This window comes from Trichosurus vulpecula, chromosome 4, assembly GCF_011100635.1.
Source record: "Trichosurus vulpecula isolate mTriVul1 chromosome 4, mTriVul1.pri, whole genome shotgun sequence".
NCBI classification, from domain to species: Eukaryota; Metazoa; Chordata; class Mammalia; order Diprotodontia; family Phalangeridae; genus Trichosurus; species Trichosurus vulpecula.
This window is the reverse complement of record NC_050576.1, coordinates 300,890,980-300,907,693: the sequence shown is the minus strand read 5'-3', so window position 1 is coordinate 300,907,693 and position 16,714 is coordinate 300,890,980. Positions and strand designations below refer to the sequence as shown.

Genomic DNA, 16,714 nt, shown 5'->3' with positions numbered 1-16,714 from the left:
TGAAATTGGAGGAGATATGTAAAGACACCCTGCTATGTATGGCAAAACAGAAATGGGCTAGAGCAGTGCTTTACAAACTTTTTTGTTGTTGTTCAGGGTAAAGTCTTTACCATGAAGAATCACACCACACCTGGATGCTTAAGTTGATAACATTAGAGGGGAAGCAGGAAGGGACTCCTGAGCATAGTTTCCCTTCAGTAAGAGCATTTCTTTCTTGAAAAGAAATAAAAATATAACTCCCTCATACTTTAGGACGGTAGTACTACTGACTACAGCAGTTACCTTGTCCTGATTACTAAAGAGATGAGCAAAGGGAAATATATGACATTTTAAAGAGGAATGGAATTTGAATCCTAGCTCTCCACTTAGTCATTATGTGTCTTAAGTCACTTCATCACTCCAGGCCTTGTTTCCTCATTTGTAAAATGAGAAATTTGGATCAAATCTCTAAGGTTCCTCCAGCTCTATCTACTTCCCAGGACACTGCAGCCTATAAGCTATGGTTTTTATAGTAAGCCTAAAACTCAGCTATAAGTTTTCTGGGATATCTGTTAGGTTAGGTAGGTCATCATTCTGATTTAGAGATCAGAAACCTCTTTAGTTATCAGTGCCATTGGTGGTATTACACTGTGGTTACAGACGTCACTGGATGGTGAAAGACAATTTACCTAGACTTCACAAAAGTATCTAACAAAGTCTCTTAGGCTTTCTTTGGGGACAAGGTGCAGAGATGTGCGTGATGAAGTGTAGTTAGATGGATTTAGAACTAGATGAATAACTGGAAATGCAGAGTAGTCATTTAAGACTCACAGTCCACTAAGAAAAGTTCCTAGTGGAGTATGACAGAAATCCATCCTTGGTGCTGTTCAAAATATTATCAGTGACTTGGATAAAGGCATAGATAACAGACAGTATGCTCATCAAAACTGCAGATTACAACCCTGGGAAAGGATCCAAAAAGATCTTGACAGATCAGAACAATAGGGTGCATCTAATAAGATTTAAATTTAATAGCAACAAGTGTACATTCCTAAACTTTCATTTAAAAAAACCCACCTTCACAAGTATGAGATATGAGAGGTGTGTCCAGACAACAATTACTATGCAAAAGTTCTAGAGGTCATACTCTTTGACCCAGCTATACCACTACTAGGCACATATTCCCAAGAGGTCCAAGATAGAAAGGAAAGTTCTCCTATATAAAAAAATATTAATAGGAGTTACTCAGTTAACAAACATTTATTAAATGCCTACTATGTGCTAGGGTCTGTGCTAAGTACTGGGGATACGAAGAAAGGCAAAAGACAGTCTTTGCCCTCAAGGACCTTATGGGAAGACAACAAGCAAACAAGTTTGTACAAACAAGCTATAAACAGGGTAAATAGGAAATAATGAAGAGAGTGAAGGCTCTAGAATTAAGAGGGGTTGGAAGGCTTCCTGCAGAAAACAGGCTATCCTTTGGGATTTGAAGGAAGCCAGGAGGCAGATATGAGGTGGGGGAGCATTTCAGGCATGTGGAATGGACAGAGAAAGCAGATGAAGTGTTTTGTTCGTGGAAGAGCAAGGAGGCCAATGTCACCGTATCAAAGACTAGGGGTAAGAGTAAGATGCAAGAAGAATGGTAAGGCAGGAAGAGGTTAGGTTATGAAGGGCTTTGGATACCAAATAGAGGATTTTGTATTTGATTCTGGAGGTGACAGGGAGCCAATGAAGTTTTTTGGGTGGATGGGGGGGTGGTAATGGCATGGTTGGACCTATGCTTTTGGAAAATAACTTTGTTGGATGAAAAAAGATGGATTAGAATGGGGAGAGACTTGAGGCAAATGGACCTACCAGCAAGCTATTGCAATAGTTCAGGAATGAGGTGATGAAGACCTGCACCAGAGTGGTGGCAGGGTCAGAGGAGGGAAGGAGGCTATTCAAGAGGTGCTGCAGAAGTGAAATTGATACATCTTGGCAACAGATTGGATATGGAGGGTGACAAATAATAAAGAGAAGATGAAGCCTATGCTGGCAGTCTGAGGGACTGGGACAATGGTGTGTTCTTGACAGCAATGGAGAAGTAAGGGGTGGGAGGGATATCTTAGGGGTAAAGATAAGATCGGTTTTGGATATGTTGAGTTTAAGATGTCTACTAGTCATCTAGTGTGACATGTCTAAAAGGCAGATGGAGATGTGAGACTGGAGGTCAGCAGAGAGTTAGGAAAGGTAGATTTTAGAATCATCAGGATAGAGATGGTACATAAGAGCTGATGAGATCACCAAGTGACACAGTATAGAAGGAGACAAGAAGACGGCCTAGAACTAGGACAAAACTCTGAGAACATTTACAATTAAATGGCACAACCCGGATGAGGATTCAGCAAAGGAGACAGAAAGAGCAGTTTGAAAGGGAAGAGGAGAACACATGTGTGCCCAGAGCTCATCCAGGGCTCAGTCCCCTGTCCAGGCTTCCCAAGATCTCCCAGAGCAGATTGGGGACACAATCCCTTGCCTCGTAGAGCAGCACAGGTTCTCCCAGAGGGGCTGAGAATGTAGACACAGACCCTACACCTCCCACCTAGGCCAGCAGCACCACCCTGCCCAGAGGGGACTGCTGGAAGAAGAACAAAACAAAAAAATACAAAGGCCAGGGATACCTAACACACTAATTCAGAAGAGAGTAACCTTAAAACAAGTACAAGCAAAGCCTGAAATAAAAATATAGCTTGACCACAAGACCAACCAGAATTCCTAAAAGAAGCGATAGGGAAAAAAAGTTTAACATTATATTATGATGAAATTATAGTAATAGAGGGAGGAACTGGAAAAGAAATGAGTGCAATGAAGGAGACATGGAAAGTGCCAAAAGACTTTGGCACAAGACTATGAGACCTCACCCAATTAGCAGACTCTCTGAAAACAAGAATGAACCAAATACAAATTAAACACACCGTGAGTGACAAGAATATTAGTCAGAAAACTGAAAAAAAAATAGAAGAAAATGTAAGGTATTTGTCACATATAAAAAATAACTGGCTTGGAAAACAGATCAAGTAAAGCCAATTTAAGAATCATTCAACTACCTGGAAACTTGACCAAAAAAAGATTTTGAACATCACAATTCAAGAAATCACGAAAGAAAACTACCCATATGTCTAAGAACCAGAGGGCAAAGTAAAAATACAAAGAACCCACAAGTCACCTCCTGAAGGAAACCCTAAGAACAAAATTCCCAGGAATGTCATGTCCAAAAGCCAGAGCTTTCAAAGGAAAAATACTGCAAACAGCCAGAAAGAAAGAGTTCAAATACCAAGGAACCACAATGAGGATCACATAAAATTTAGCATATGCTACTATAAAGGAGTAAAGAGCACGGAATATGATATTTCAAAAGGAAAAAAAAGATATAGGTTTATGACCAAGGATACCTTACCAAGCAAAACTAAGTAAAATCCTATACAAGGGGAAAAATGGATCTTTAATGAAAAAGAGAGCTTCCAAGTATTCCTGATGAAATGATCAGAGCTTAGCAGAAAATACAAAATGCAAACATGATAGTAAAGAGAAACATAGAAAAGGAAATATGAACAAGTAATTGAAAAAGACTTTGATACAAATGCCCCCTAAGAACGAGGTGGGTGCCATAGAGGGAGTCAAATAAGATGGATGGCTTGAGAATATTTTTGTCATGTTATGATCATCTTAAAAGAAAAAAGGAAAGTGTGTTGGAGGGAAAAGCTTATACTAGTGAAGAAAGGGAGAGAAATTCAAGGAGATTTATTTTCTCACATAATTGGGGGGCATAAAAGTCTATCAACTGAACCTCATCTTGAACTGATGCAGAGTAAAATGAACAGAACCAGAATAATTTATACTGTAACAACAACACTGTAAAAACAATTTTTAAAGACTTAAGAACTAAGTCATTATTCTAGAGGACTAAAGGGAAGGTGAGGAAGAGAATAGATGCTTGTTAATTTTTTTAAAATTATTTTTAAAATAGATATTTATACATGTACATGCTGTCTCCTCTTGCTAAATTGTAAGCTCCTCAAGGGCAGGAGCTGTTTCACTTTTGTCTCTGTATTCTCAATGGCTAGTGAACAAATTGATTAGTTTCTTCATTGCTCTAATTTAATTCTGAGGAGATTGGTATAAGAAGGAAGAGGAACATGAAAAAAAAGACTGAGGGAGTACATTGCTTAAAGAAGTGGGAGGAGGAGCACAAGGAGGAGAAGGAGAAGAAGGAGAAAAGAAAGGAGAAAAACGAAAAGAAAGAGAGAGAAAGAAGGAAAGAGAGAGGAGGAGGAAGGAGAGGAAGAGAGAAAAAGACAATTGATAATATGAGACAGAGAGAAAGACAGACAGACAGTCCCCCCTGCCAGATGCACTGAAATAGAACTGTCAAATACAGCAAAAATCTTATAAAATGTTCCTCCACTGCAGGCCACAGAATAGAACTGTAATAAACTCTGACCCATAAAAAGTCATGTAAACATTAAAAAAAAAGAAGAAATGGGGAAGCAAAGAAATTTGAAACTAAACAGAAACAGACAATAAGTAAAAGAATGTTGGGGGGAGAGGGGAGAGGATGAATGGGAATAGTGAGAAAGTAAGTCAGTATCAATGTTCCATCAAGTCTGTTATCAAAGCACTTCATTCTACCACTGCTTTGATGATCCCACCCTTGACCAAAAATAAAAACTCCATATATTCTAATTCTAGTAGAGTACATCCTTCTCTGAGAGCTCCAAGGACACAATGAAAGATTTTTTTCTTGATCACTGAAACTAACCTAGCATGAGGCTATTCCTAACACACACACACACAAACACACACACACACACACACACACACACACACACACACACACAGTTCAACTTCAGCCTCAGACACTTACAAGTCGCTTAACCCTATCTGCCTCTGCTTCCTCATCTGTAAAATGAGCTCGAGCAAGAAAGGGCAAACCCCTTTGCCAAAAAAACTCCAAATGACAGTCACAAAGAATTAGACGTGACTGAAACGACTGAACAATGACAACAACTATTACTATTATCACTATTCTAAGATACACTTACCTTACTACAGGATACTAGCAGTGTTGCAGTCTTAGTACCAGTGCTAAGACTACTACTTTCTACAGGTTCCTGCCGGCCACTGTAATACAATCCAGGCTGGAAATCATCTGTGTCTGCTAAAAAAAGGGAATAATCCTGCCCAGCAGCTACACTCCAGATTCCATTTTCATTGCATACCTACAAGTAGAGAGGATTATTTTCAGTTTCAGATGAATGTCAGCTAGAAATTCTGTATCAGATCAAATCAGGAAAACACCTCTATGGAGTACTGCTTCCAGCAATAGCAAAAATACTCACTACTTTCGAAGAACAGAGATCTCTAATAGTGCATTTAGCCAAACATAGTACAAGAAAAATCCTTTAAATTGGGTTTGGCCTGTCAAAAGAATGAATTCCTTTGGTAGTCCTTTTATTTACCTTATATATTAAAGTAGAACTTTTATTACAATTTGAAGCACCAGAATTTGAGGTGTTTTAACATAGCTTCCCTATACAAGAAGCCCTAGCCCTCTGCCTTTGTTCCAAGGAAAAGCACTTGTTGAACCCTGCTAATCTCTGTGTGCCAGGGCACACTGGCCCACCCTTTTCTGACCACACTGGACAGGATGCACAAAACCAGATCAGGGAACAGAGTGCCTTTGATCTAGAAGCAATGGTCCTAATTCCCTCATGCTGCTTTTTGTCTTCATATGCCCAGAGCTTAATATATATAGCATAAGTTTTAAATAAATGTTTGTTGATTATCTGAACTGACCTACTGATGTTCAGCCTCAGGAATAGTATTTCTAGCCTGCTTATGAACCACCATTTGGTCTGGCCTGGCTGTGCTGAATTAGGGGACAAAGTTCTGCCTGTTGGTAAACTACTCTACACCTGACTCCTCTTGCATGAATATCCTGGACTTTGGACTCTGGAGTCATGGTACTTGAATAACCTTCCCTACATCCTCTGGAATCATGGTACTTCCCTACAGTGGCTGACCACCTGGCTATGATTTCTTGCCAGCACAGGACCTTAATATCTGCCAGATCCCTTGGAGTCTGGCTTATATCACTGTAGTTTTAGTCCTCTCTTCTTATGACTCAACTCAATTGTTACCACCTAATGCCTGGCATGACTTCATTTCAATTTCTGGTTCCTGGAATCACTATGTGTTAATTTGATATGGAATGAAACAAAATTATAAAGGGCATTTCCTTATTCAATCTAATCCTCCTTCCCTCCCTCCAAAAAACCCTACTCACAAACCAAGTAGAATAACCTTAAGCTCCTTCCTAACCCGGACCTCCCCGCCCCGCCACTGCCATCCCTACCTCTCCCCTCTGACCAAAATAAATGCTATGTTTAAGATATCAAAGACCATGATACTATACTTTATAAGTATGGTATAAAGGCTAATTATTTCTTTTTGTTTCAAGACTAGTCACACCCAAAGAATTTATCATCTAGTGGCTAGCTTCCTGGTCATAAGCCTGTCCAAACCTAGCTAAGCTGGTCCTCAGAAAAATACATAGTGAAAAATATGTTCCCTCTAATGGTTTCCCTAGCACTGGAGATCTTCAAGTTTAAGCAAGATAGCTACTTGTAAGGTATACTGTGCAGGAGATTCACACTTCAGGTAGGAGCTGGACTAGAAAACCCCTCAAGGTCAGTTCTAATTCTAAAATTCTATGGTTCTAACTCTAAAATGTCAAGTAATTAAATGATTGGAAAAGAAATAGCTTTTTTAAAAAAATGGTTTGTTTGGGAGGAAGGAGGAGCTACTGAATATCTCTAATTTTCTACTTGCCCAAACAAATGACAAATGTGCCATAAAAAATATTTGTTAAATTCTGAACTGTGACAGATTACAATTATAAACTGAGATAAATAACAGATTAAATAGCCTATTGTAAATACATTCAATAAATGTATTGAAGATCAATTAAAAATGTTTCGATACATTATTATTCTTTGTTTCCTGTAAATATTATCTCCTGAGTGAGAACACAAAAACCACAGCATAGACTTCAGCTCAGGATAAAGCAGATCAAATACCTGCGAAAATGAATTATAGGGATGATGGCAAAATTATTTGTAATCTGTAACAACATTCGAATGATTTTTCAAAAATTAAGGCCGCCAATTTTTCCCCAACTTCTCTGTCCTTTGAGGATTCTCAAAGGAACTAGAGGCTGATTGTACTTCAGCATAGTGCCACGTACCCACTAAAACCCTTCATGCAAATTAACTGCATTCAAAAAATCACTTCTCATCTCCAGAAAAAAGAAAAAGTCCCTAAGAAGATACGTATATGTATGATGTAAATGCCAAATTTAAGTGGATTTTTAAAAGACATAAATTCCTAGGAAGTTTTGCTTTGATACAGTAGAACTCAGAGAAATACACAGTGGTTGGCACATAGCATGCTCTCAATAAATGTTTCTTGACCGACAAAAAAATTTAGGTTCAGAAGTTTTAAAAATCAAATTTTTCATTTTCAGTTTAAGAAAAAAAGATAAAGGAAATATGAAACAAAAAGATAGTAGCACAGGTTAAAGAAAGGCTGAAGATACAAATCACGCTGTTTAAAAAAAGCAACAGTAAATATGAAAAACTGACTGATTCTTTTATACATATAGAAAAATATGTAGATCACATTCACAGTATGTAATGTGGTTTTCTATAATTATTAACAGACATCATCTATACAGTATGGCTTGGGATTCTAGAAGTAAGTTATTTTTGTAAAAAAGCAGCCAAAAAACTCTCAAGACTGGTCTGATAATTCTGGAGAATAATCTGTAACTATGCCCAAATGACTATCAAACTGTGGACATCTTTTGACCTAGCAATATACCACTACTAGGTCTGTATTCCAAAGAGATCAAAGGAAAAGAGGAAAAGGACCCATATGTACAAAAATATTTATGACAACTTTTTTTGCAATTACAAATAATTAGAATATGAGGGGATGCCAATCAACTGTGGAATGGCTGAACAAGTTGTGGTATATGATTGTAATGGAATACTATTGTGCTAAAAGAAATGATGAAGGGGATGATTTCAGAAAAATCTGGGAAGATTTATATGAATTGTTGCAATGTGAAGTGAGTAGAGTAGAAACAGAAGAATATTGTACACAATAATAGCAATACCGTAATAATGATCAGCTGTGAAAGACTTAGCTACTCTTAATTAGTACAATGATCCACCACAAATCCAAAGGACTCATGAGAAAAATGCTAGCCACCTCCAAAGAAGAAGAACTGATGGACTCTAGTGCATACTGAAGCATATTTTGTTTAGATTTCTTTCTTCATAGAACATGACTAATGTGGAAATATGTCTTGCATTACTTCATATGTATAATGGTTAGCATATTTCTTGCCTTCTCAATCAGTGGGGGTGGGGGAAGAGAATTTGGAACTAAAAATAAAAAATTAAAAAGAAAAGAAATTCTCAAAGATATTAAAGTACCTTTGTAAGACGAGGAACTGTAGTTGGAGAATCTGAGTGACCAAGTTGGCCAAAAGTATTACTACCCCATGAGTAAACCTGTCAGAAAATGATGATAAAGTTAATAATCTGAATCAGGTTCAATACAACACATTTCATCTATGGCAATAATTAACATGTACAAATAAGGCTACTTAGGCAGATTATACCGATATTTCCCTTCTCTAGAACAGGAATTCTCAACTTATTTTTTGTCATGAACCCTTTTGGCAATCTGATGAAGCCTAGGGACTCCTCAGCAGAATGATTATTTTTAATATTTGAAGGAAATGCTAAATTTCAGTTATAGATTAATGAAAATAAAGACATAATTTCTTTTCTCATTGAAAATCATGGACCTTCTTAAATATACCATGGGAGTTCATGGGCATAGGTTATAAACCCCCTACTTGAGGATATGAAATAATAGCTCACATTAATATAGTACTTTAAAGTTTACATGGCACTATTCTGATGTCACCATGTGAGAGAGTAGTGACTATAGTATGATTATTCACATTGTACAGGTGAAGATGATGATGAAAGGGATGAAATCTCACCCATCATACACCAGAGCCATACTTTGGACCAAGGACTTCTGACAAAGTCCAGGGCTCTTCCTACTATGTCATGCTGCTTTACAGAAATATTATAAATATATCAGTTTTTAAAGTTAGGCAAGCAAAACAATGTTTACATTTCAACTCTCCAAAATGAAAAAGAGTAAAGAAATAAAAGAAAGTTTGCCATAAAAGCTAAAAGTATGGAATGCACTAATCTGGGAAGGTAGAGAAGGTTGAAGGCTAACTTGAAAGTCTCTAATATGAACATTTTACTATAGAAATGACAAGCACCATTTCTATGTTCAGTAAGGGCAAAAGAAGGGGAGATAATGGTAGAAGAATTTAGGTTAAAGGTCTAAAGGAATTGTTTATTTAAAGGGTATTGAGCTTGTTTGTAGACTACGAAAGAGGAAAATGGTCTGGTGGGCAATCTGAATAGTTTAAAGACTAAATTAAACAACTATTTTTCTAAGTTTGGTCAGGTTACTGGCAAAACTCACAAGCTCTTTTGTTCTAAACAATGATTTAGGTACAGATATGGCTATTACTTGGAGGCCTATGACTCTATAACAAAGGCTTTAGAAAATTCTTTTTAGTTTCTTAATTAAGGATTCCTTCCTTGCCTAATTCTCTAAACAAAAAACTCAAATGATTAACATGACTTCATAAATATTCCCAAACGACTGTGGGCATATACTTCTTTCTGGAGAACATATGGACAGCCTCATGCATAGCCAACCTTTCTGGTAAATAAAGGAAACATGCCAAAGGCCTAGAGATTTTCTATGTCAATGGTTTAAATCTAATCCTTCAAATGAAATTAGCATGTAATAATTCTTCTCATACCTGGGATTTAGCAGTAAGAGCAAGGGAATGATGACCACCAGCTGCCAGTTGAATTACTTCTTTACCATCCAGACATTTTACACATAATGGTTGAAGCCTGGAAAACCACAAAAACCCACAATTTTAAGAGTTACATTAAGGAAGAACAAAATGAAAAGCAGAGTCCTAACCTATCTCAAATACCAGAATAACTTTTCAAGGAAACAGACTATTTAAAAAAAAATCAGAAGGGTCAAACAGCTAAATATTGAGTATTTTCTCAAAGCCACAAAGTAATGTTATACGGTTTTCAGTGAATTAACTTTGTGTTTGGCTAGTCAACAGGTAACTAATGTCTGTAACTTAAAACAAGATATGATTCAAACTAAATACACACTCCTTATAAAAAGGAAAAGCAAATTGGGGAGGATAGGAGGGTTGGGGCATGTAAAAAGTTTCTCTTATTCTTTAGGTCTTACAGACACGGTCTAGTTATTTTGGATTTTGATCCCCCTAACCATAAACTTAATGAAACATCCAATCTGTTTTCTATTTTAATAATGAGTATAGGTACTTACCTTTAAACAAACAAAATGGCAAATAAAATCAATATAGATAATATACAAAGGGAAACTGAAAATTGGGGGAAAAACCTTTGTAGGAAATATTTGATAAGGCTCTGATAACCAACATAACACAAATATGGAGATTACCATCAAATACAGAAATTAGTACAAATATGGAATAAACACAAAAAAAAGAAAGTTAGATTAAAGGTATAGAATGCTGCATAGGTTGTCAAACACAGCAGATGTGCCAGTTAGTTTTGCTAAATTTTTTTGTTAGTTAATATCTGATAGAAAGAAAAGCTTGCTGGATAGAGCAGTGGTTCCCAGTAAGTGGGTCACAAACCCCTTGAGGGTTCATGATGATGGGCCAAAGGGCTCATGCTAAAAATCTGAAATGGCACCTTAAGCAGTAAATAAACCCCAAGGGGTTTGCAACACATTGTTTTGTTGTACTGAAAAAGTTTTGTGGGACAAAATACATTGGGAATTACTGGGATAGACCACTAGAGCAGAGAAAGGAAAAAGGATGTATTCAGAATAAATGTGATATAAAAACAAAAAATCATCAATAAAACTTCTCTTAAAGGGCAAATTTCCCTATTGAAAGAAATGGATTAAAAAAGAGAATTCTTCAGAACTGTCCTCAAGTTTGATAAGTACAGTTTAAAATTTGTTCTGGAAAATCAAATTAAAACGTATTTTTAAAAACACAGAGTGATACACAGTACAATAAGGGAGGAGGGGCTATTTAATCTAATTAATTTCAGTGGGTAAAAAAGTACATTACTAAAATACAAGTTCATTGAGGATATGTAATTCACCTTTGTGTCTCCCTCAGTGCCTAGCATAGTGCCAAGCATCTAGAAGGAATAAATGCTTATTTAACTGAATTAATACATTTACTGAAGCCAATGTTGTTAAATCTTAACCTTACCTAGGCAAAACATCGCCATGTCCTAGCTGTCCTTCTTTCCCTTTCCCCCAAGTCCACACTTCAGTCCTTAAAGAAGGCAGGAGTGCATCTGCTTCCCCGCTATATGTAGGTGTCAGTACCACTGTTCGTGTTTTTGCCCGGGCAGCTTTTCTCAGGAGCCTGGGAGAAACTAAGAACATAAAATTGGCAGACATAATATTTCAACAAAGCATTTTCCAAGAAGCATATTAGAGACTTCATGTTTTTGTTCTACCTAAAAAATGAAAAAATTTCAAGTTTTTTTTAGACCAGGAACCAAATGCAAATATTTGCCTGGATGTCATGAAAATTAAAGAACTTCCAGAGAAAAGAAAAAAGTGCAAAATATTTTATATTTGCTTTTTAAAAAAAAAACACCCAGGCAAAATATTCAGATGATAACTTAAGCCATCTTACACAAAAGAAATTCTATGCTCTTTTTTATGGTGTCCAAAGAGAAAAAAGCATAACTGACTTCGTGGGGTGGCAGGGGGAGGATCATCAGGAACACAGGATGAAAAAAATTGTCACTATATATAGATTTAGGACACTCGGGAGGTACTTAGTTGGTCATATGAGGTCAACCATAGAGAACAACAAATGAAAAATCATTCCAGCTAGTCAAGTAGATCTACTCAATATTTTCTCAAATAATGATTTTTGGTTAAAAAAAATTTTTTTTTAGATTGAAAAGGTACATTTGAAATTCTTTTGGGATTTTCAATGTCAAATCTAGCCTTAATTTTCATTATACTTCAAAATGGCCTTTTAGTGGTCCATAACTAACAAACTGTTTCACATATAATTATATTTTAAAAGGTAGTGTGCTGAAAATAAAGCATTTTAAAATTATATTCACTAAGCTATTCTTCAGAGCTTTAATACAGATGTCAAAAAGTTCTATATAACTTTATATGGTAGGAGCTTACTCATTTCATTCACTAAGGACACAGAGTGATTTGAAGAGGTAAAAATCCAGAGTCTGATTTTCTGTACAATCTGCTTCTCATCATGGTACCTGTCTCACTCAATAAGCTGTTGGTGAATAGCTTTAGGATACCAGGAGCAGCAAGGGAGGACAGTAATGAGGAATACAGCTGACAGCACAAAGCAGGGGTTAGGATCACTGACAGCCAGCAGAGTCTAGAAAACGGTGGAAGGGAGGAGGGGGACTGGCACTGAGAATATATGACAGAGAAGAGTTGTTGAGAAATGGGGAACAAGGATGGAAAACAAAGAGTAGCACATAATCTAGCAAACTTGGTTTCTGGACCTTGACTAAAATAGTTTAGAGATTCCCAGCTAGAAAAGGATGTGAACTCTGTGTGTGTGCGTGTGTGTGTGCGTGCTACTATACACTAGAAATACAGCGTATAGTAATTATTCCACAAGAATGGTACTGGTGATATCTCCTCTGCTTAGATTTTCTGTTATTAAAGCTTGAAGAGAAAGGATACTTCAGGCTTCTGGGCAACTAACTATACATAAACTACAGTAACATCTTACTTATTCTGAAGTCACTTTAAATGGCAGCCTTAAATACCTGAAATCTATCTAGGAAGCAGGAAGTAAGCAAAACAGCCTGCGTTTGTGATGGGAGAAAACATCAGTGCCTCTAAGACTGAGTGAGGACCTGAAGGGCCTTTCCAGGAATAAAGTACATGAGTTTTAGCATATTTAAGCATATTTTCTCTTATTTTACACACCATTCAACCAATCTTGCTGTCTGATATTCTGGCCAACAACTGATTAGAAGAATCACAAAGAAAAAGTAAGAAGAAATTAAAATTGGAGAGGCAAGGGCTATCTATCACAAAACCAAAAACCTTATACAAACCAACTGTCCTGGAGGGAGCCATCACTATTTTACAGAACAATGAAAAAAATTATATTCATAATGACCTTGGACTATGAGGAAGAGCTGGTCTGTTTAAAGCAGTAGGGAGCCAGATAATATATTTTAGAAAATTTCTATCTGAAATGATTCAAGTAAAACAATTTTTAGTATCTAAAAAGGTACGGCTTTATTTAGCTGGCAAATTCATTCGTGTGTAATATCTCATTCCTCAAAAAAACGTAAAATCCTGTTGTAATATGGCTGGTAAGTTTAGAAGCACCAAGGCTTCCCAAAACTCATCTCTTAGAAACTGACTACTGTCTTACCTTGCGATAACAATCCAGGAAGAGAAAGCCTTCTGCTAACTCCTTCAGATTCTTCTTCTCTAATATCCACAAGACTTGAACTCTTCTTTCCTTGCATGGATTCCAGTTTAACCTGCTCTTCCCGGCTATCCTTCAATCCTTCTGGGCCCAAGGAAGCATTGCCTGACTGAAGTCCACTTTCACAAGGAGCTATACTATAAAAGTTCATTACTTTCTTAAGAGACAGCGCTCCAGCTTCATATGTAGCAGCTACCCTCACACCAACTGCCGAGGCACAGGAGACCACTAAGCTATTTAGAGCAGATGTACTTGTGGTTGGTGGGCTGGGGAGAATGGGATTTGGTTCTTCAGTAAGAGGCTAAAAACACAGGAAAAAACAAAGATGAGATCTTTCATAAAAACATAAAGGGGAATGACCTTTAATAAGTAGATACCTCTTGATGGATTCAAAATAAAAGGAGGTCTCTCTGTCTACTCTCATCGGATATTTAAGATTTGGTGGAAACCTGTGCCATTTGAAAATGTGTTTACTGATAGGTATTTCTTTTTTTTTTGGCAGGGGGTCCTTGGTCTTTGTGTTTTTTTAAATGCCCTCTTAGTAGCAAACAAGTAGCAAGAAGAAAACCATATTGCTACCCCAATTGGTCACTGAAGGGTAAGAAGAGTATTTTTTTAAAAAGAAAACTAACAATGAGTGTTATGGCAGTCTTTTTGCGGGGAGGGGAGAACTAAATGCTCCCTATCTTGCCTAGGCTAGATGTGCAGCTGCCACTCACAGGCTTCATCCCACTGTTGACTTGCATGGAGGCCTTGACCTCCTGTTTGATGACCTGGGTCAATTTGCCCCTCCTTAAAAGCAGCCTAATGACCCCCACAACTCCTGGTGGCTCATATTGGTGCCATTCTAATGTGGACACCTGATCCACTTTAGTCCCTACTACAATTCACAGCTTCTAAACTGAAATGATCCATCAGACATAGCCTATTCTAGAAGCAAGTATCATGGGCATGTGCCACCAGGCTTGACTTAAGGCAGTAGAAGGCAAACCTACTTGCTCTTCCAACTTCTTCAGAGAGATAAAGAAATGGAAAAAATGCAAGACTGATATTTCTATGGCATTGCAGAATTTAGGGATTTATGAAAGTTGTTTTAAAGATGTATCTGAAAATTGTTATTTTAAGGAAAAGAGTATTTTTAAAAGTTTAATAAGCAGAAATTAAAACATGACATACATATGTTAGAAAAAAAGGTTAACCCTATATGAACTCTCAGCTTTTGCTGAAACAACAGAATGACTTAAACTTAAGGATATGAGGCAATATGTTATTTATCAGGAGCTGGTTGAGCAAGGTGAAGAAATCAAAACAGATCATTGCCTTTGCTCCCATTCCTTAAATGTGATAGGTTAATAATTAAACATTCAGAAACCAACATCAGCCCATTCATGAGATCATTCGATATTTCCTCCTACAACTTGCCAAATACATTTGTTTATTGTAAAGAAAGTCATGGGACCATTAATTAAACTCAAATAAGGCTTTTGGTTTTATCAGTAGGGATAACATGTGAAAAAGCCTACTTCTCATTTCCCAAAAGATCCTGAAAAGCATAGACTCCATAATTTCCTTTGCCTTTAAAAAAAAATGATACTTGGTCATTGGGTGGAAATTTATTTTAAGGCTCCTGAAGGATGAATTTCACTAAAGATAAATACAGTTGTCTCATTTTACTGAGTAGAACAAAAGGAAAGTAATTTCTAAAAAGTTCCTTATTGTAAATCATCTAAGTAGGAAACCTGAGGAAAAAACACAGGTCTCTGCTTCCTATATTTTTATGATACTATGCTCCAAAAAAAAAAAAAAAGACTAATTCCTTTCTAATAAAATGAATTACCACAAGTGTTGATCATGGATTCTGAAGTATTCTATGCCCTGTAGAACTCGAAGAGCTCCCAGACAAACTACTTCTTTGGTGAAAATTAAGCAATTCTTCAGAATGAAGTTCATAAATGCTTTTACAATGGAGATGTAAAGTCACATTTAGAAAGTAGCTACAGGATGGGGGGGGGGCAGGGGAAGTAAGTATCATTATAAAATCTTACTTTAACCTCAAACGATCTGGCAAAGTGGCCCCTTCTCTTTAATCTGAGTAAAAATCAACAACAACTTTGGTGAAGAACACAATTTTAACTGTTCCAAAAGCAAAAATAATCAAGTTTAACAGTGAGGAGGAGGATTACACAGGATTATCAAGATGTGCTCACTCACTTCATAAGAAAACAGATTTAGGTCTGGACGGGCCCTCGTAGGACAACCCTCACATTCTTCCAGAGGAGAAAACTGAGGCCTGGTGAGGTAAAGTGACTCGTCAAAAACATCTGTTCACTGAAAAGCAAAGTCACTCAGACCACTAACTAACATCAAACAAGGCTTTGGGTACTAATGTACTAGGTAGTGTCAGAGTTAGGATCTGAACTCAGGTTCTCTCTATTATAATCAAAGGAAACTCTTTTATATGAATAATAAAACCAAAGAAAAACAAATTTTAATTATTGCAAGGTGGCCATAAAAATAAACTGAAGTTACATTTTAATTATGAAATGCCTATATAATGAGATTTTTAAAATTATCATTAAGGAAAAAAGTCAAATAAGACATTTTCACAGTCACAAAATTCAGGAGCTTCCTAAGTACATTCCTGTTAAACTTTATCATTTCAATCTCATTTTTTTTTCTTAGAGAGGCAACATAGCATACTGTAGAGAGAGCTGGTCTCAGAAGAAGGAGATGCAAAATCCTGTCATCCAAATCCAGGGAAAGTCTTAACATTTAAGATCCTTGGCGTTCTCGTCTATAAAATGGGGCAAATATTATTTGCACTATATTTACCTTAAAGGGTTGTTGTGAAGAAAGTGTTTTGAAGCACTAAGAATGTGGGATTTTATGCTAAATTTTAAAAGTGCCTTTTCTCCAAAGAATTTATCTGTACTTCAAAATTCTTATCTAATATCTAAAAGGCACAATAAGCAGATTGTACGTTAACGACTATTTCTGAGAAAATTCTAAGTTATTTTCTTACTAGAACATTAGATAAACAGGAACGAA

General features: G+C 36.7%; 1 protein-coding gene across 3 annotated transcripts in view; it reads right to left on the bottom strand.

The window, feature by feature from the left end:
- Nucleotides 1-16,714, bottom strand: part of ALS2 (alsin Rho guanine nucleotide exchange factor ALS2) — an 80,227-nt gene that overhangs the window by 36,510 nt on the left and 27,003 nt on the right. For all 3 annotated transcript variants that reach the window (XM_036753947.1, XM_036753948.1, XM_036753949.1), the window contains exons 5-9: nucleotides 13,610-13,967; nucleotides 11,429-11,597; nucleotides 9,947-10,043; nucleotides 8,520-8,597; nucleotides 5,061-5,237 (exon numbers count right to left, since the gene is read on the bottom strand). In XM_036753947.1, the coding sequence (XP_036609842.1) occupies nucleotides 5,061-5,237; nucleotides 8,520-8,597; nucleotides 9,947-10,043; nucleotides 11,429-11,597; nucleotides 13,610-13,967 (879 nt within the window). The remainder of the gene's footprint in view (nucleotides 1-5,060; nucleotides 5,238-8,519; nucleotides 8,598-9,946; nucleotides 10,044-11,428; nucleotides 11,598-13,609; nucleotides 13,968-16,714) is intronic.